The sequence below is a fragment of the Aristolochia californica genome, unplaced genomic scaffold (assembly GCF_029961685.1).
Source record: "Aristolochia californica isolate CCGP_79_NKW_82.1479 unplaced genomic scaffold, dmAriCali1.0.hap1 SCAF_8, whole genome shotgun sequence".
Lineage (NCBI taxonomy): Eukaryota > Viridiplantae > Streptophyta > Magnoliopsida > Piperales > Aristolochiaceae > Aristolochia > Aristolochia californica.
In genome coordinates this window covers 282,992-302,184 of record NW_027182279.1, presented here as the reverse complement: position 1 = coordinate 302,184, position 19,193 = coordinate 282,992, and the positions used below count along the sequence as shown (strand labels likewise).

The following is a 19,193-nucleotide window of genomic DNA, read 5'->3' as shown; positions in this document are numbered from 1 at the left end:
TTGGATTACTGATGCAAGTGGCTACTCTGGTCTCGTGATTTTGCGTGAATCAGGAACCATTTACTCCATTTGATTTCCTTTTCCTATTTGTATCTTAAAGCACTGTGAATTCGGTCTGTTTTACTGAAAGCTTCCGGCTTTTTGACCCCTACGATCTCGAAATATATGAAAGATCTCCCTCCAAGCCGTAGAGTGCAAATTCTGTTTATTTCAGTTTGTTTGTACACGTTACAGTAATCTCGTTGACTCGTGACTCTCGGGCCCACTGAGGCGACGCTGGCCGTCAAAACGGAAGAGACGGCCGCCAATGGACCGTCTGCTTCCCGGAAGGTTCGGAGAGTCGCGGAATCTCGGACTCTTTGGCAAGAATCTGGGAAGCCATCCATCCCCATCAAAACCTTTACCCGCCATAAATAGTGAGCATCAGCGTAGGATATCTGACGCATATTCCCTCTCTTGCTTCGTTCTCCCTCCATTCGAACTTTCGAATCCGGTAAGTTTTGGAACTTTTTAATTAATGTGATGATAGCTGAGAGGGCACGCGAATTTGGGCAAGAGAACGCGGTTCAATGCTCTAACTTTTAAGCGTCGTTTTTCCTATTCCGTCTCGCGTTCTTCTCCCAACTGTTTCTTGCTTCTGGCGAAGGAGGATTTGGATTTGAAATTTCGGAAGGTCAAATTGGGTTCTTTTGATTCGATTTATGTGTTGTTTTTAGGGCTTTCGGCCGCGAGGTCGCGGTTTGTTGTTACAAATATCTGTTTTGGGTCTTTTGACCGTGTGTTCCATTGTTAGTTGAGTAGGTGCCGGATTGGTGTTTTCGAGCAAAGGGGTCTTTCGATTATTTTTTGTTTTCGTTGTCAAAATTTTGGATTTCTTTCTCTCAAGACGGTAATATTTTGATTTTGGATTGAGAGCTCATTAGGCTAAGAGTTTGATTTTCTTTTTGGGGCTTCGCATTTTATGTGTTTATCCCGCTTTGACGTGTTTCTCTAGACCATCTGATTTGTTTTCCTAATTTACTGTATTTTTTAGGGGCATAAATTTGTTATTTTTATTTTGGTTGATGGGAATCTCCGTGTTCCACGAGAAGATCGGTGCTTAATTTTTTCCCGGCGTTTTAGTGTTTTTTAGTCATCAGGAATAACTAGGATTCCCTGTTTTATATGGCGTTAGTTTTTGTTACTGATGACTGATAGCCTTTCCGTATGTTTTCTTTCTTTTTTTCTGAATCGCAGAAAACTTTGAGGAGACGAAGGGAGAGCTGATTCTGTGACTAGCATCTTCTTCCCTGGAGGACTTTGATTCTTGATGGCCAGGCTGTCAATATCCTTGGCAGCCTGGTTCTTCTGAATGCATCATTCGTCCATCGTAAGCCAGCGCTATCTCGTTCCCGGTAAGGTCCCATGCCTTTGTTGTTGTTCTTCTTCTTCTTATCTGGACTTCTCATGTGTCAGAAGAGAAGACTCTTTCCTCAATTTTACGTGAGCCTCTTGACCTGACTTGTAAATATGAGATAATGCGGTTTGTCTTTCTATTTCTTTACCCTCAGCCGACCTAAATCAGCTACTGTGATTTGACTCGTATTTTCATCAATTATCTCGTGGGCTTTGTCATCCATTTTTTTTCACCACCTAGCCGACCAAAGTCAATTAATTTGATTTGACCCATATTTTCATCAACTATCTCGTTCCTTACTTTCTCTAAGAAGAGTTAATCGACCTAAATGTTGTTATTGAATGAACGAGTTATTGCCACTATAAATCTGTTGTTGCTTTAGACGTATTTCTTAACATCTTCTTTCTTCTTCAGGGATTTCGGCTGCTGGTTTCTCTATTTTGCTTGAAGGATAGAGCACTATCAATTCATTTTTCCATTAAGGGTATAATAACCAGAAATTATTTGCGGCAATGGGTGCCCTATCAGGAATAATCCGTCAACCTCTAATTGTCATGGCTGCTGTTGGCGTGATTACTGTTTCTTTGGATTTTCCTGAGAAATTATCAAATTCTACATCTCCCCATTCTTCTCTCTGTACAAAACCATCTGATATTTATTCTTTTCACTCAAAAAAATTGAAGCCCTGGCTATCTCAAATTTCATTACCTAATCTTTCCCAACTTTCTTTTACTTCTAGTATTCATATACCATTAGATAGTATTAACTATCCTATTCCTCACTTGAGAGTCCCATCGTCACAAAACCAAAACCATTTTTTGCAATATTCCTCACCACCTGTTGCTTCTCCTGCTCTTGTCAAATTATATCGGTCTGTGAATTTTGCTCAGCCTCCACACTCAACTGAATTCAGGCCTTCCGCTGTTTCTCCTCCTCCTTCGGAGCCTTTGTACAAATGGCATTTACCGAAGGTGAACGCTGAGGGCATGTCATCAAATTCTGGTTGCTTGGCTGAGAAATCTCAAACTGTTGTGGTTCTACTTGGGTGGTTGGGAGCCAAACAGAAGCATCTTAAGACATATGCTGAGTGGTACACTTCCAGGGGATTTCATGTTGTAACCTTTACGTTTCCCATGTCAGACATCATCAATTACAATGTTGGTGGAAAAGCAGAACAGAATGTGGACTCACTCGCTGACCACCTAGCCAGTTGGGTGAGTGAAGAGCCGGGGAAGAAGCTGGTCTTTCATACTTTTAGTAACACTGGTTGGCTCACGTAAGTAGTATCCTACCTACCCTGTGCTTGTGTGTGTGTGTCTTTGTGTATATGCAAATTGTTGTCTAAATTTGTGTTGTTATTGCTTGCAGTTACGGTGCTATTCTGGAGAAGTTTCAGAAGCAAGATCCCTCATTAGTTGAGAAGATTAAAGGTTGCATTGTGGATTCAGCACCTGTTGCAGCCCAAGACCCACAGGTGAAAGTTACTTTTCTGGGTGAATATTTGTGGTCCACTTTTTAATTTGAGGTGAAACACCAAGAATAAATCAAGTTAAGAAAAAAAAAGAGTATAAATGTGTCCACGATTTCTTAAGGCAGGTTCTATTTCTTTACTCCAACCATTATATGCAAACAGTAGGTTTATGTCATTCCTTGTGCATCCTGTTTGTGGGCTTACATGTACTGAACTTGGTGCTAGCATCTAAATGCTGCTATTTGGATGAACATGTAGTACTCTCTGTTGTTTTGGTTGTTTATATCGAGGCAGCTTGCTGTTTGAAGTTACTGTTAAGTTCTGTCAATGTATTTATTAGTGTTAACATATGCTTGTCGGTATTGAAACTTCCATTAATGACGTCTTGAGCATGGTTAGTTCAAAATCAATGTTCTAGAATCTGAGTGTTCCTATTTTGGGACTTTAATTAATAATTATGGAAACATGATTGTCTATTTATTTAATTTTGACTTCTATTACTTTTTCCTGTTTTCAGGTTTGGGCTTCAGGATTCTCTGCTGCATTTTTAAAAAAGCAGAGTATTGCTACAAAAGGATTCCATGCTTCCTGCAATCGAGCAGTGGGGGTGGAAGAGTTGAATGATAGCACCGCGGCTGTAGAATTCAAGCCTCCCGTTGTGGAACAAGCTTTGCTTGTTATACTGGAAAAATTCTTCTCGGTCGTCCTGAATCTCCCTTCTGTAAACAGGTACTATTTAGTGTATGTAATTGATGGTAGCTAAGAAAATTCACTTGGTAGAGGGAAGCAGAATCTGGGCTTGATGGGAACAGTGCCTAACAAAATGGGAATTAGTAGTGGGAAGAGGCTTATGCTCCAATTGAGATTTCTTCTTAAGTTTTATTGAGCTGAACATGATGAACCACACTGCAGTTCCATTTTTTCATTATTAAGATATAATCAGATGGTTATGGGGGTTCCTAGGTTGTGGAAGTTTTGTATTTTGTAGAACAGTTAATCAGGCTAATCAGATCAAATTATTCACGTGCCGGTGTTGTCTGCTTCTAGTGTGCGTTTTCTTCATATATTTTATTGTTGAAGAATTAGCCCTGATAAAAGCTTTATGTATTTTGGTATCTGTTGCAGGAGGTTATCTGATGTGTTGGATACACTCACATCAGAGCAGCCAAGGTGCCCTCAGTTATACATCTACAGCTCCGCAGACCGGGTTATTCCTGCGAAATCTGTGGAGACATTCATAGAGGAGCAGCGAAGAGCTGGACACAATGTGAGGGCATGCAACTTCGTATTTTCACCCCATGTTGATCATTTCCGCAATTCTCCTGAGCTCTACAGTTCACAGCTCACCACCTTCTTAGAGGACTGCGTTTTCCCTCTTTGCAAGTGCGCTTCTTCTTAAAAATTGATGAGAGGAGCGGACTGTGTTTTTGATTCATTCTTTTCATTGTTTATCATTTTTTAAACATGGACTAACATATAACCTTAACAACTGTTATGTGATATTATTCTTTACAATCAAACAGTTTGGAATTTTCAAGAAGTACAAAGGAAGTCAGTGTTCAGCATTTCTCTTTCACTGTATTGTTTCTAAGAAAAGACAGAAGCTAGAACAAAGAAAATAAATTGTTTGATATTGGGTTTGTATTAACAGTCGATATCTATCAAGTGAGATGTGGAACGGGCGGCTCTTGTTTTGAGATGGAGTAGACAAACCTGAACAGGTGGTTGATGGTGGCGAGGATGACGATCATGAGTGTCACTGGCTCTCATACGTATTTTTTCTGGATTTTTGGTCGGATTAAGCTATAAATATCATATCTTAATAAACATATATATATATTAATTTTGTTACGTTAGGACATAGTTAGTATAAGGGATCATACAAATGGAAAATTATCAAATAATTTAGGGTTTTCACTACGTATAAAAAAACCTTATAGGCCTCTATATTCTTACCCTAGTTTGATGAAGCACCGAAGATAGAGGCACGAACCCTAAATCTTAGGATTTTATCTTTATCCACCCCTCCGTATCGTATTGACGTATCCAATACGCCGTCGACGGGGAGGGAGTCACCGGAGTGATGAGTCCTTTTTCTGCATAAATATTTTTCTAGCTAAGACCGAAAGGGAGAGCTCAGGACCTGAGCTCGGCCTTTTCGCCGTCGTCTACCTACCACTGCAGACCCTCCATAGATCGAGCATTCAAGATCCCCCCCCCCCCCCCCCCCCCCCCCTTCAGTCTTTGTTGATACCTCGATGGCGGAAGCCCGGAAAGTTGAAAATGATGGAGTTACCGTCTGCATCAACGAATGCCTGATGGACGACGAGCTTCGGGCGATTTTGGCCAAATTGGATACCCAGAAGGATAAGGATGTATTCGGCCTCGTCTGCAAGCGCTGGCTCAATTTGCAGAGCACCGAGCGGAAGAAGCTATGTGCCAGAGCCGGTCCGCTCATGCTCCGGAAATTGGCAGCCAGGTTTATTCGTCTCTGGGAGTTGGATCTTTCTCAGTCCATATCCAGATCGTTTTATCCGGGTGTTACTGACTCCGATCTCTCCGTTGTTGCCTCTGGTTTCTGCTGTTTGCGGATCCTCAATTTGCAGAACTGTAAAGGTTCGAATTTCCGCCTGATTCTTCAGTTCTCTTTTTCCACTCTGAGGTGCTTGTGAGTGTTTTCATATGTGCAGTTTTTTTACTATTCAGATTGTAAAAGTGTAAAATGGCCGATCCCAGATGCATTCGCTGGATTTTTTACGGACTTATCATACTGGTTTTTCTTTTTTGTTACAAAGCTGAGATTTTGATTCAGAAAAAAACTTTTTCTTTTTTACTTTTTTATTTGTTGGTATACTTCGCTTATCATCTGGTTGAATCGTTTATGACTAGAAATGCAGCTCCTTGTAGTCAACTTCATAATTGCAGTTCTTTTCATGTCTTGGCCAATTGAACTTATGTGACTACCAGCGTCTGGGTTTTTTGCAGCATTTTAAGCGTACTTTGAAGCCACAGCAGTGAAGTTCATATATATTATCTCAGCGCTCTGATGTGATTGGAACACTATTTTATCTTTCATGGTTCCAATAAGTTTTTTTTTCTTTTTTTTCTTCTGCTTTTTGCAGGAATTAGTGACACTGGAATTATGGCTCTTGGGAAGGGTCTTCCATCTCTGCAGTCTCTGGACGTTTCTTATTGCAGAAAGCTTTCAGACAAGGGATTGGTTGCTCTTGCCGAGGGATGCCCCAACTTGAGGAGCTTACATCTTGCAGGCTGTAAACTTGTTACCAATGGACTACTAGAAGCTCTTTCCAGAGGCTGTCGTAATCTGGAAGAACTGGGACTTCAGGGTTGCTTCAATATAAATGACGAAGGCCTTGAAGTTCTTGTTGATGGCTGTCGCCGTATCAAGTATCTAGACCTCAACAAATGCATGAGGATTGGGGATTTGGGGATCTCAAAGGTTTCCCAGTTCTGTGGCTCCTCTCTGAAGATTCTAAAACTGTTGGATTGTTATGCAGTGGGGGATGACTCAATATTTTCCTTAGCCCAGAACTGCCGGAATCTGGATTCCTTAGTCATTGGAGGCTGTCGGTCAGTATCCGATGAACCCATAAAGTGTCTGGCTTCAGCCTGTGGAAACAGTCTGAAGAACTTAAGGATGGATTGGTGCCCAAATATATCAGATTCATCCTTGAGAAGTGTCTTCGCACATTGTAGAAATCTAGAGGTTCTTGATTTCGGCTGCTGTCATGAAGTAACAGATACGGCTTTTTCGGGATTGGACAAACAAGAGTTTGAATCAGTTTTGAGGATCCTGAAGGTTAGCGGGTGCTCAAAGATTACAGTTTCTGGGGTCAGTTTGCTTCTGGAAGTCTGCAAACACCTGGAGTATCTGGATCTGAGATCATGCCCTCATGTTACAGAGGCAGAGTGTGCTCTAGCAGGGTTGGAGTTTCCTCTGTATTGCAGAGTGAACTTCAACGGTAGCTTACTGGGAGGAGATTTAGCCTCTGAAGGGGTTATTTAACCCCCCCAATACATGCAGCTTCTAACTGGTTTACTCCATGAGATTATATATTAAAACCAAAATCAGTTAGCAGCAGCATGGGATTGACAGAAGTGGCTGAAGGAGAGGTTAATTTCTTGACCATGTTCATCACCATCGTTTGTCTGATTCATAGTTATTAAAAATATATATGGTTATTGCGTTGTAAATTCATACATGATAATGAGGAAAGACATCCAGTATTGAAACTAAAAAATACTCTGTATTATTTCTTCTGATTACATGGACATCCGCTTGTTGTTTCCTCGACTTTCTTGAACATGACAGGGAAGGGGGTATCGGTGAAACCCAACCATCTCTTCCCCATGTCCACGAAGACGCCGATATCCCCGCAAATAACCTTGCAGTAGTCGCAGACATTCGGGCAAAAAACAAGCTTGTAGTCAATGCTGTTTTCTCCATATTTTTCTATCTTGAACCAGTTGCTGAGTGTCTCTAGACCTGGATTTCCAGTCACGCCGCCAGTGGCCACATACCTCCGCTGCGTGCCTGGGTCCGGACCCTGGAGCCTCCACACCGTCGACTGCACGCAGATGGTTGCCGCCGAGAACACCACGTTGGCATCCGTCCCCTGATGTACGGATTTCTCGCCGGGTGTCACCGGGTAAAACTTTATGGGTAGACCGTCAGAGACCCCGGAGCCCTCTTGGGCCACGTTCAGTGGGCAAGTCCCATTTCGTGACGCCAGAGCTAATCCACCGCCGCCGCCCCGGATGACCGGAAGAATGTAGTATTCAGCACCCGAGAGGAGCTTCTTGCCTGAGATGTCGCGGACGGCTTTGCCAGTGGCAGCCTCACTCAATGCCGGAGGCCATGCGGATAAAAGAAACAGGAGGCGTATCGCCGATAGAAGGTGCCGGGTGGACATAGCGGCTGTTTAGCGAACGATTGATGAAGCAGATAAAATGGATTGTATCCATCATATATTTATACGGAGAGGAGGCTCTAGACTAGAGTGAGAGAGAGGTTGATAATAGTCGTAGGCGTTGATCTAGATCAAAAAACTGCAAATGGGTGACGGCGGATAATGTAATAAAAAATGAAGGAAAACTTCCGGGCTACGATTCAGTCGATTGGAGAGACGAACAAGGGATCTCAATTCACGAGCCGACCTTTGAATTTACAGAAAAATCTAACATCCCATGTGACTTCAATCAGTGTTCAAGGATACAAACGACGAACTTATGGGCGTCGTTTAGCTTGGGAGGGGCCAGCATTTCACATTTGGTAAACTAGGAGAAATCTGCTCGTTGCGCTCATTTAGACCTCAAGAAGGCTTTGTTCTCTTTATGAACCGATAAGCCATTATTGGAGCGTGTTTTGGTACTGATATTCCATTAAGATTAATGTAATTTAAAAAATTATCACGAAGGTGACTCTAGTTAACCCTTAAGTTTATTCACTATTATGGTAATTGCTCTCTTGGACTCTGATTTTTATCAAAGTGCTCATATAAATTGATGTTGCGCTATTTTAGAAAGGGAAATGAAGAAAACAGAGAGGAAGAAAAAACAGAAGAAGATAGAGGAAGATATATTCAAATTCTCTATTACTATGATTCTCCACCGGATTTGTCAGCTTTGAGAAATGAAGCAACCCAAGATTTTTTGTGTCACTGTTGAACCAAGAAAATTTGATTCGAGTAATTTTATGGGATTTCTCTATAATTCATGTACAGATATGGAAGATACAAAGATGGATGGCAGACACGGGAACGAAAGGTGTCAGTCATTGAGGAAAATTTGTAGCAGAGAGGGAGACTGCTTGCTGGAGATACTTGAAAGCTTTCTGGTAATTGATGAAAGCCATGAACCAGAACTCGAAATTGTCCACTGTTACTATTTGAATGTACTTTTGGCTCGGTTTGTTCACGTTCTCACTCGGGTTTGCTCGTTGAATCTTCTTCAGTGGAATCGAGACCTGCACAACGTCACAAGATTCAGGGACGAGAAAAACGAAGAGCTACCGCATCAATCCCTTCATGTTTTCTTCGATCCTGACTGGATTGATGAAAGAGATTTTCTGCTGAATTGGGTTTCTGGGATTGTGGTTTACCTTGTAGCGAGTTCTGAACAATCTTCCATCGGAAATTGTGAAGGTGAGGGATCTGTCACTGAAGAAGGCAATCTTCTCTGTAGAAATGAAGAGAAGACCCGCAATGGGGCCAGCACTGGTTGACAGATAGCATTGGCAAGCCTTGAGAAGCTTCTCTCTTTCCCCTACCTTGAATATCCGCGTGAAGACTTTCTCTACTCCTCCTTTCTGAAGAATCCGAGCTCCCAAACTCAACTTGCCCATGACAATCTCGGAGATCTTCGGTCCCGTCTTGACTGAAATTACATTCGAGAAATAACATTCATTATTTTTCTGCATATTACAGATTACAGGGATCGATTAATCGATTCGCCATACAATCAGCACTTGGTTTTCATTCTTAGGAATGTCCGTGCAGGACCTTATATATGAAAATGACCCGTCTTTGAAGCAATTCGAAAGATCAGACTAGATTAATAGCTGAAAGAATGTTGTTTCAGAAATTTTGAGACTCAAAACCTTTCATTGCGTAAACAGTAAATGTCCTCAACAGTTCATAGAATATGCTTACCGTGTTCTCGAACGGCGCTTGCAAAACTGTCCGCCCTTTTGCTGAATTTGTTCATCCAGCCAACTATCGAATCGATTTTTTCTGCAGTTTGACACAAACACATGATTAAACTGCTGAAAAGGACCATTACGGATGCGGAAAATAAGGAAGGGATTCTTACTCTGTTTTGATTGAGGAAAACTATCCGAAGGAGAAGGAAAAAGAAATGGACTACGGGGAGCCGATCCAAGTCTCTCAGGTTTTTCCTCTACTGTGTACCCAACACCATTGACAGGAACTCCAATCACATGACCGAGTACTGCCTTCTTCATCATGAATCCTGCTTTTATCTTCTCTTGCTTCAAGCCAAAACCAAGGCAAGAATATTTGCCAACAGGAGTGGAATTCGGGGGGCTTCTTAGGGGGAGAGCAACCTTGCATTTATAAGAGTCCCCAGATAAATAAAGTTAGCTTTGAATCTCAACTTTCTGCTGCAGAGTCATCTTCAGCTCATCAAGAATAAATGCATTGTCACCGCCTCATCAGCTCCAGAAGATAAGGAAAGAAAAGAGAGTTCAACTGCCGGCTTCTTCATTTTTTTTGTTTTTTTGTTTTTTTGTTTTTTTTTTTTTACAGCATTTGCAACTAATCAAAATCTTTCCTGGGTAGTTGAAGTTTTGCACCTTTCTCCAAACTGATCTTCTGGGGTAATCTATTTAATTTAGATTAAAGTTTGAACCCAGAAATTATCATTCTTTTCAATACCTGGAGAGGTATTGTCAATGCTGTTTTTTTAATGGTTATATCATTCTTTAGTGTTGATTACTGAGATTAACTTTCGAGCTGGCATCTTACATATAGAATTTTAGAATTGCTTGAAGAATCACAGTGACGAAAAGCTTGTCTCCCATGAATTTTTGGAGGAGAGAAAGGAAAAATGATTCTTGAACTGTGAGTTTATCAGTCACTTGTTTGCAAGAGTCAATGTTGCTGAACGCCCGTTTAGAAAAGCCAATTGGCTGATTCCCCAGAGCCCTTTCATCAATTTTAACTAACATCTTTTGGCATTCTTTTCTTGGTATGAGGTGGAAGGATATGTTGAATAGCCTTTTCATGAGAGCAGCCACGTGAACTCAATCCAGCACTACGTGAAGATATGTTTTGATTAAATGCCTGAGAGAAGCTGAGAATGACAAGTACCCAAAATATGCTGTATAACATTCACATCTGCCCATGGAAAAAGGAACCACCACGTCAGTTCCACGTCCACCAGTGTCGAGTCTTGGAACATAAGCAATCTATGGGGCGGCCAAGCGAAGATATGTTGGAGCCCACTTCTTCGTCATTTCTGAGTCACCCACCTACTTAACTACTCAGGCCTTAAATGGTGGCTCCACACGTCAACACACCAAAAACGTCCTCAGTGATAGAGAACGTTTTTCTTCGGAAAAGTGAAAAGATTCGGATCATGTCTGTCATCATGCAAGACACCAAGGAAGATGAAGAATAGATCAAATGGTAAAGGCAGTTATGGCACTAAATGATATGGGGTTCTCTTTACACCTGAACTCAGGAACATGCCTCTGCCGACTAACCTAGTGAGTGAAATACAGCAGAAGGATGCTTTGCACATCTTGCTGCAACTGTTTCTTCCTACATACTGCATATACACATCAGTGTATACTTCCTCCTCAATGCCTTATTCGGACATGATATGAATTGACAACAACTCAACGACGGTCTAGGAATATACTAAGACGTGTGGTTGATACTCCTGTGCTGCTCATGGCTTGCTTATTATGCCTGAAGAAGGTAGAGATTGTCGGGTACTCTGCCATGATCAATCTTGTCTCCTACTTTGAACAGTGGAGGGAAAGGCATGTCGTCATCTGTGTGCAGATGTGTGTGGCATTGGGTATGTCATTGGAGTCAAATTCATTGGTGCACCAGGGACGATCGTCCCAGGAATGGGAGCTCCCATGCTGTAGCCCATGTGTGGTGGTCCAGGAAGATTGACTGGAGTCCCAACTGCCGAAACGAGTGGTCCACCGACTGGTTGCCCTATTGTAGGTGTTCCGTATAAACCAACTCCTGTAGTGCCTGATGGGGGCTGAGACGATTGATTGGAAGGTTTTCCAGATGTGCCATTGGTCCCATTGGACTGACCTGTGATGGGGCCTTGGGTTGCAGATATTTCCCCGCTGCCCACACTGGTAATGTCATGAATGCTAGATCGTCTCCTGTCCTTGTTCATGGAATTCAAGCGAATGAAGTACTTCTGTGCATGGCTAGCCACCTGAGTTGGTGTCCTTGATACCACAAAATTTCTAGATATGCTCCTCCAATCACCTTTCCCATATTTGTCCAATCCAAGCAGAAATAACCTGTTTCATAAGAAGTTGATCAAAAGACAAATCGGGTATTTCTAAAAACATCCAATACGCCAGCATTCCAAGTGGAAGCATACGAAGATCTTGAACTTTTTTGAAAGAGATTCAGACACTTGTTATTACCGAAGAAAGTGGCAAATAAGTAAACACAAATTAAGATAAAGATAAATAGAACACAGAATAGTCTGCTGAATGAAGCAAAAGGGATCAATAGGTGGTAAGATACTGGAAATCATTTGGAAAGATTCATTGCCCAAGTGCAATTTTTTTTGTTAACTGCCCAAGTGCATTTGATGCCCCACTTTAAGCAAAGAATGACTTCTTTTAAGATAGTATCATTATCAGTAATCTGTGGAAGTAATTTTAGGATGGTCCAATTCTGCTGTCCATGCATGGAATGCCTCCAGTGGAACTGAGAGAAGGTTAAGTATAGTCACAGGAGTATTCACTTCACTGAGTTTCCAGGATAAGATAAAAGACATGTTACTCTGGCATGAGGTAAGAATCAACTTTGCTTTTAGAAAGCTTTATTTTGTTATGATTTTCTCATAGGTGTATAACTGTTTGGAGAGAGAATATTCTTTAGTGAAAAAACTGAACCGAGCTTCTGTCTTCTTAAGTGTCATGATCCCAATCACAGGGAAATGAGACAACCAAGTCTGACATCATATCATCCTAATTAAAAATTCCCATAGATCTGATAAAATCATCCAGTAAACTAGTCAATAACAAGGAAAAAGAAACTGGAAAAGATCACCCAGATCAGTCAAACATGATTGATCTGGAAGCCACGATCATAAAATGGCCACATGCTTTTGATGAAAAGCAACAGTTTACATTCCAACCACCTTCCTGTACAGATCTTACCAGGCATTGAAACTCAAATAATACCAAAAGTAAAATCCACAATCCGTGTCATTTCATACTATAACATACATCTATCCAAATTTAACATGCATCTCAAGATGATCATCCTTTGTATGGTTGAGCCAGGCCATTCAGAACAAACTGCATGAACCAGCCAGTTTATATCAACTGCCTGATTCATTACTTATACCCTATGCCAGTTTGAAGTACGGCTGGTTCAGAAACATCCCACCTGGAGCTCGGCCTACAAGTTGCAACCTATATTACTCATTGAACTGATTCAACAGTGATTTTGAGCTGATCTCGGGATAAAGATGGATTTTAGTTCAGGATATGGCATGTTACTAAAGGATACAGAAAAAAAAAAACTAAAGAGACCTCTGAGAATCCACGAGGTTAAGCAGCTACTGGTTTGATTATATTTACTTCACTCAGTCAAGACAATCTGGAACTGAAATTTTATTAAGAAAGATATGGAATCAACCAGGTGCATCAACAGTTACCTTGCCCACAATAGGTTTATTCAACCGCTGATGTTAGGATATACCATGTAGTCTTCCAATATGAAATATCTCTCATTCTTTACCAAAATAATCACCTTATAGCTCAAAAGACTTGCCAATACACGCAATATGAATCCTCCAGTTATTACCATGACGACTACAATAATTTACTCAAGCCCAGGAATTAGTCATATTGCTCCTGCCCTAGACTCAAATGAGTAAATTGTATACAAAATTTTCAAATTAGGTCTCACCAGGAAGCTGTATTTAATCAGTTATTCAAGGAACCAAAAGTCATCCAATAACACATTGAGAGGACTACAGAAAATTACGGCGGAAGGGCTTAAAGTGGATAACACGCAAGTTGGCCAAAGTTGCTGACATCAGTAAGCACATTATGTGTCACAAGTTGTTTGGCATTACAATTTTGTTCCCCCATCCTGATTAAGTAGGTACATGTTTGTTGCATGTTCACAGGTTTTCAAGATTAGCCAAATGATATAGTTATTTTCATAGAGTTGTCTCATATAGAATTTGTGCATATAAGAATGAACAACCACAATTACATCTCCATCAACAAGGAGGTTCGGATACCCTCTTTTATTGACTTTTGCACAGTATTGATTTTTAAAAAATCAAGGATTTTTTTTGTTGACTCTAACAACAATCTACTCTTCCCACTTTTGTGTTAATAATCTGTCCCGCAACCACAGCTACTTCATTCTCAAGATTGTTCTGAATAAGAAGCACAAGAATCAACATGTAAAGCCTCATTGCTTCACCCAGGAAATGTACTTGAGAAGGCAAAATCCATTGATGCTAATAACAAGCATATGTAGCACATATCATTTTACTTAAAAGAAAATGTTATTTCACTCGGATACAATTAGCCTTCACCCAACAAAAGGTCTTTAAATTGGTTTGTCGAGTCAATCTTTCAACATCTTGTAAGGAATATATGTTTTTGTCAAGAAAGGAGACTTAGTCCCAAAGAGCATGTGTTCTCCCCAGATGAGAACTTTAACATGTACACTTACATCATTAAAAGCACATATTACTCGTATAATCAAATGTTTGATGATAAAATTTTAAAATAGTAAGAAAAGATTTTTACATTGAAAACCATCCAGTTTCTTTGTACTAACCCATTTTTTACAATAAAATTCTTTTGGATAACTCTCTTCACTACCTTAGCAATTTACTAACCTCCAATAAAAGGAAAAAAATTCCTGTCTAATTCATACCTTTTGACTTGCTCAAGAGAAACTCACTGACGATTTATTATGCTTTAGCCTAATCCGCCAAAACATAAAACCTCATGTTATGACAAAATTCTCCTTAGAAAGGTCCTATCTTTTTAATTCATGTTCCCCATTTTACCCCTCTGGAAAAACTTATTTTACTCCCCTAACTCCTAAATTAACTTTTAATACAAAAATAGTGGATTCTATCATGTTACCAAGTTAGAACTATTTTTCCATACATGCTAGGACAGTAAAGCTAGACAACAAATTCACTTATATCATCCAAAGATATAGGCCAGGTGTAACCCAGAGAACTGTATTAGAATAGAATCAAACTTCTCATTGATGGACTTCATGAAAACCTTTTAAGTATGAGAACAACCAGGACCTTAAATGAAGACTTTATGGATACTAGCGCACCTCTTTTTACCTCTTCAAGGACACTTTGGACTAATGCTCTTCAAGAGTCTATTAAGAGGTCCAGCCACGAAATCTAGGTTTCTAAGCTTGGGAATTTTATAAGTCCTTGATGATCATCTTTTGTGTCTCTTTTTAGTTTGTAAACATTCTTTATTCTCTATTTGTATGCACAATCCTATTCTAAACTACGAGATATCAATTATAGTAACAGACAAAAAAGTTGCCTCAACAAAGTTAGGTAATTTTCTGTAGCAAATGTGATTAAACAGAAATTGCATATACAGTAGGTGTCTGTGTTAAATTGGGTCCAAGGCCCATCCCAAAATGACTAACCAACTTAGGAAACCTCTTTCCCAACTAATAAACTCAAGATATTTGTACTCACTAATCCATGTGGGACTATTCTTTAACACTCCCCCTCACGTGTAGACCCTCTTTTGTGGCTCTACAAGTGGATAATTTTAGGTGCAGGCCCTCTTTTGTGGTCCTAGATAGTTTAGGTGTAGACCCACATATAAGTACCTACTCTGATACCATGTTAAGTTGGGTCCAAGGCTCATCCCAAAATGACCAGCCAACTTAGGAAACCTTTTTCCCAACTAATAAACTCAAAATCTTTGTACTCACTAATCCATACGGGACTATTCCTTAACAGTCTAATTATTTCCTTTGATTTTGTTTCAATTCTCGGAATCAAGTTTAATCCCAAAAGATTTGGGTAGGATGGAAAGGATTTCATTAATGTTTGAATTACTTTCCTTTTCTCCAGCTATTCCCTTAAGATCTGAAATGAAAAGTTGAAAAGTTCTGATAATGAAACTAAGTAACTTCTGTTGCACACCTAGTCTAGCATTCTAAAGGTGAACCAAACATAGAATAGTATCTTGGGATCTGAAACCAAAAGAAAGTTCCGATAATGGACCTAAGTAACTTCTAACCAGACCCAGTCAAGCATCTAAGGTGAAAAAGATGTAGAATTTTATTTACATTTAGTATAAAAATATGCAAACAAAAGAAAGACGTAAGCATAAAGTAGATTAAAAAGTAGTAAATCAGGTATTGCAAACTTAGCATCTCAGTGCTAAGAAGCCTAAAGTAAAAGAAGAAAACAACAAACGTGTAAGATCCTGCAAGCACCTATCACAGTCAAAAGAACTTCCACTACTTTTCTCAACAATTTTTTTTTTTTTTTTTTTTTTTTTTTTTGAAGTGGTCTCAACAATTCTATTTAATAAGTAGGTGCATATCCACTACAAATTAAAGTAATAGAACAGCAACTAATCCATATCCACAGATTCTATATAAACTCAAGACCCAGAGCAAGAAATACCTGTGTTCATCTTCTGTCCATGCTATTCCTTTGCGACGTTCTTGATCGGATCTTGAAGTTTTCCCCCCATGACTGGATTCATTCTGAAAATGGCCAAAATGAGAGCTTTTCCTACTGGACCCGCCTTCACTTGTGTGGTCAGCAGACCCATCTGAGGAAGAAACGTAGCAAGGGAGAGGCACACAGCCAGATTCAATGCCATTAATATCTTCCACAAGGAGCTCATAATGATGTTTAACATCATCAGCCGTTTTTCCGGGTACAGAGGCTGCAATTTTCCCCCAACGATCAGTGGAATCCTCAGGGTGAGTTGCTATGCCATTCTCAAATGCCTTCTCCTGTTCTCTAGTCCAAGAGGAGCTCTTGCCAGTCTCATCCATTCTGGTACCTTACGTGCGTATTTATTTAAACAAGGAGCATAATCCACAGAACATTTGAAAGGACACCAAATATTTTTCAGTAGCGCACACAAGATCGATCTGAGTGTGGCTGGAGTGATATTGACAGAAGTTCCACAGGCTTCTGTAATAACTTAAAGGTGATCGGAAGACAGAGGCAGATGGTGACCCAGAAACAGCAGGTGGAATTTCACTAAGCTCTAAAAAGAAAAATCAACAATCAAGAAATTAAGGCATCTGGGCCTGACGAAATTCGGATGCTCTAAAAAACCCATGCCAACAAATCTCAGCAGAGACGCAACAGTGTAATTCTTTCAGACGACAAGAAGAGCCCAATAAATGGAGGCAGCGAGCTTGGTGGTGCCAGAGACATTAAGGCAGGTCATGAATGGAATTCTAGCAGAAGGAACTAGGGTTTTGGATTGCGAGATGAAAGAGGCCACTACAACCAGACCAAGGAATCATATGTCTGTACTGGTAAAAAGAGATTCAAAAGCAGCTTTTCAGATGGAAAACCCAATTACATAAAACCCCGCGATCACCATTGTCTTCTCAACAAAAACCCCCCAAAATCAAACCTCGTTTAAAATGATCGAGCCTCTCATAGCCATCGCTGCAGGAAGGTAACCTCAGCTCTCCAATCAAATAATAGCAGCCCATTTCCAGACACCCTTCAGTGCACTCACTGAAATCCAAACAGAAATCACTAAAAAGCTTCCATCAAATAGCAACTAAATAAATAAAATCCTCTCCTGCAAGAAGGAGAACAGAACCAATGGTAAAAATCAAAATTCCTTCTATTATCGCCGTGGTCCTGTCTAAACTCTGACAGTAAAAACACGCAATCGGATACTTTTTATAATCACCGACTGCGACCCAGGGCTTGTAAGTGAAGTCTAGTCCATCCGTCCTCGTTTTTTTGACTCTTCAATGGCTGTAAAAGACCCGCCTTTTCTCCTGGTTCCTTGGTTTCACCCTGTTTCTATACCATAACGACAAAAGTCATTTTCAGCACCCTTTGCTTCGCTGTTTTTGACAGAACAGTAACACCCTGTTTCCGACACTCTGGTCGCCGGGTTTCTGTTTTTACCGCGAGAGGAAACAAAACCGCCAAAAATATCATTTTTCCAGAGAGGAAATCAGGAAACCAGCCAAGATATCATTTTTCGAGATTATCGCTCTTCAACCTAACGGCAAAGACGATGGCAACTCTGCATTTCAAGACGTATACCTCTAAAGGGAAATGCAGTAGATTTCCCATGTCTTCTTCTTTTGCTTTCTGCACATAAAATTTTCCCAAGAAGCTTAGCACAGTTGTAGGCTATAAATTTCTGCCTGCCCAAGAATAGAGAACATCAATTGCTGCATTAAAAGATGAAGGATTGATCTTTCACTTGATGACCTTTCGTAGACAGAGACTGCAGAAATTATTGCCTGAAATATCTGAAGCTACATTGATTAAAACCAGTAACAGGACCGGAGAATAATTATGATAGTCTTGGACATAACACCATGAAACAATTTTCTCAAAAAAAAAAAAAAACAAAACAAAAACACCATGAAACCTATCTGAAACCAATCAAGGAATGTAAAACGGAAAAACAGGGAAGGATAAGAACTAAAAAATCTCGAAGGTTATAAGATAATACAGATGGATTGGGTGTCTAAAAGAATAATTTTCGCGGAAGAGACAGAGCTAAACGGGAGATACCTCCACAAAATAAATCAAACTTTGGGGGGGTTAGTGCCCCAAAGTGGATTCTTGAAGATCAAGTCATGTCCAACATGAAGATCATGTCATGTCATGTACATGAAGATCAAGTAAGAATTTGTGTTTTAGTGTTGACGACTTCATGTGCACTGGAAAACAGTTTCCAGTGTTAGTGCCCCAACATGAGAAAAACATAAAAAACAAGAGAATTTCTAAACCTTTACAGTGCACTCAATTACAACATAATCCTTAAACCCCAAATTAGGTAAAACAACCATTATTACTACACGAATAAGTTATTGAAAGTATAATTAAATATACTAATATATTTATTAATTGAATTAGATATTTTATTGTACATTAATATGGTAATTACACGAGCCAGTGAAATACGTATATGATTAATTACAAATAATAAATAAATAACATTATAAATAAAAAAACAAAAGTAATACATTAAGTTATTAATTTATTAATAACATATGATATATTTTAACCTAAAAATGAATAATTTAAGAGAAAAAATTGATCTAATCATAACTTTAACACACTATATATTTGTACATAATATATTTTATGTATTATTAATTAATAATATATTATCACAAAATTTAAAACAATTGGTTTAATTAACTATAACAATCGGATAATTATGCCAAAATAAGTTATCAAATATTTATTTTAATAATATTTTAATTATAACTATTAAATCACTATTTTAATATAGTAATTGTAAAATAAAAATAATTATTTTATAAATAAAAATAATTATCTTATAAATAAAAATTATAAAATAATAATTTTTATGAAGAT

At 39.5% G+C, this 19,193-nt stretch overlaps 5 protein-coding genes across 7 annotated transcripts; 2 read left to right on the top strand and 3 right to left on the bottom strand.

Annotated features, from left to right (window-relative positions):
• Nucleotides 1-311: 311 nt before the first annotated feature.
• Nucleotides 312-4,399, top strand: LOC137938635 (uncharacterized). Of its 3 annotated transcripts, none has more exons than XM_068783604.1 (6): nucleotides 312-493; nucleotides 1,237-1,394; nucleotides 1,811-2,672; nucleotides 2,765-2,870; nucleotides 3,385-3,596; nucleotides 3,993-4,399. In XM_068783604.1, the coding sequence occupies exons 3-6, from the start codon at nucleotides 1,909-1,911 to the stop codon at nucleotides 4,264-4,266; spliced, it is 1,356 nt and encodes a 451-aa protein (XP_068639705.1). In that variant the 5' UTR covers nucleotides 312-493; nucleotides 1,237-1,394; nucleotides 1,811-1,908; the 3' UTR covers nucleotides 4,267-4,399. The 3 variants fall into 3 exon arrangements, with proteins under 3 accessions (XP_068639705.1, XP_068639706.1, XP_068639707.1); XM_068783605.1 differs by lacking the exon at nucleotides 312-493 and adding an exon at nucleotides 581-673; XM_068783606.1 differs by lacking the exon at nucleotides 312-493 and having other exon boundaries at nucleotides 1,110-1,394.
• A 693-nt stretch (nucleotides 4,400-5,092) lies between these two features.
• LOC137939143 (uncharacterized) lies at nucleotides 5,093-7,138 on the top strand. Its single transcript, XM_068784347.1, has 2 exons — nucleotides 5,093-5,483; nucleotides 5,990-7,138. Exons 1-2 carry the CDS (start codon nucleotides 5,126-5,128, stop codon nucleotides 6,892-6,894), a joined length of 1,263 nt encoding a protein of 420 aa, XP_068640448.1. The 5' UTR covers nucleotides 5,093-5,125; the 3' UTR covers nucleotides 6,895-7,138.
• LOC137939144 (kunitz trypsin inhibitor 5-like) lies at nucleotides 7,116-7,988 on the bottom strand. Its single transcript, XM_068784348.1, has one exon. It carries the CDS (start codon nucleotides 7,799-7,801, stop codon nucleotides 7,139-7,141), a length of 663 nt encoding a protein of 220 aa, XP_068640449.1. The 5' UTR covers nucleotides 7,802-7,988; the 3' UTR covers nucleotides 7,116-7,138.
• Nucleotides 7,989-8,458: 470 nt separating this feature from the next.
• Nucleotides 8,459-10,007, bottom strand: LOC137938907 (putative GEM-like protein 8). Its single transcript, XM_068784005.1, has 4 exons — nucleotides 9,699-10,007; nucleotides 9,539-9,619; nucleotides 8,989-9,263; nucleotides 8,459-8,853 (listed from the first exon to the last, which is right to left on the bottom strand). The coding sequence occupies exons 1-4, from the start codon at nucleotides 9,850-9,852 to the stop codon at nucleotides 8,662-8,664; spliced, it is 702 nt and encodes a 233-aa protein (XP_068640106.1). The 5' UTR covers nucleotides 9,853-10,007; the 3' UTR covers nucleotides 8,459-8,661.
• Nucleotides 10,008-11,024: 1,017 nt separating this feature from the next.
• On the bottom strand, nucleotides 11,025-17,458 carry LOC137939003 (transcription factor SRM1-like). The gene is made up of 2 exons (XM_068784157.1): nucleotides 16,272-17,458; nucleotides 11,025-11,901 (listed from the first exon to the last, which is right to left on the bottom strand). Exons 1-2 carry the CDS (start codon nucleotides 16,649-16,651, stop codon nucleotides 11,403-11,405), a joined length of 879 nt encoding a protein of 292 aa, XP_068640258.1. The 5' UTR covers nucleotides 16,652-17,458; the 3' UTR covers nucleotides 11,025-11,402.
• Nucleotides 17,459-19,193: the final 1,735 nt, after the last annotated feature.

Excerpts from the sequence above, each read along its gene's own strand:
- LOC137939003 (XM_068784157.1), bottom strand. The coding sequence starts at position 16,651 with ATGGATGAGACTGGCAAGAGCTCCTCTTGGACTAGAGAACAGGAGAAG. Across the intron at positions 11,902-16,271 it reads TGGACAGAAGATGAACACAG|GTTATTTCTGCTTGGATTGG; the intron begins GTATTTCTTGCT and ends CTTATGAAACAG.
- LOC137939143 (XM_068784347.1), top strand. The coding sequence starts at position 5,126 with ATGGCGGAAGCCCGGAAAGTTGAAAATGATGGAGTTACCGTCTGCATC. Across the intron at positions 5,484-5,989 it reads CAATTTGCAGAACTGTAAAG|GAATTAGTGACACTGGAATT; the intron begins GTTCGAATTTCC and ends TGCTTTTTGCAG.
- LOC137939144 (XM_068784348.1), bottom strand. The coding sequence starts at position 7,801 with ATGTCCACCCGGCACCTTCTATCGGCGATACGCCTCCTGTTTCTTTTA.
- LOC137938635 (XM_068783604.1), top strand. The coding sequence starts at position 1,909 with ATGGGTGCCCTATCAGGAATAATCCGTCAACCTCTAATTGTCATGGCT. Across the intron at positions 2,673-2,764 it reads AGTAACACTGGTTGGCTCAC|TTACGGTGCTATTCTGGAGA; the intron begins GTAAGTAGTATC and ends TATTGCTTGCAG. Across the intron at positions 3,597-3,992 it reads AATCTCCCTTCTGTAAACAG|GAGGTTATCTGATGTGTTGG; the intron begins GTACTATTTAGT and ends TATCTGTTGCAG.
- LOC137938907 (XM_068784005.1), bottom strand. The coding sequence starts at position 9,852 with ATGATGAAGAAGGCAGTACTCGGTCATGTGATTGGAGTTCCTGTCAAT. Across the intron at positions 9,620-9,698 it reads TTTTCCTCAATCAAAACAGA|AAAAAATCGATTCGATAGTT; the intron begins GTAAGAATCCCT and ends GTCAAACTGCAG. Across the intron at positions 9,264-9,538 it reads AAGCGCCGTTCGAGAACACG|TCAAGACGGGACCGAAGATC; the intron begins GTAAGCATATTC and ends ATGTAATTTCAG.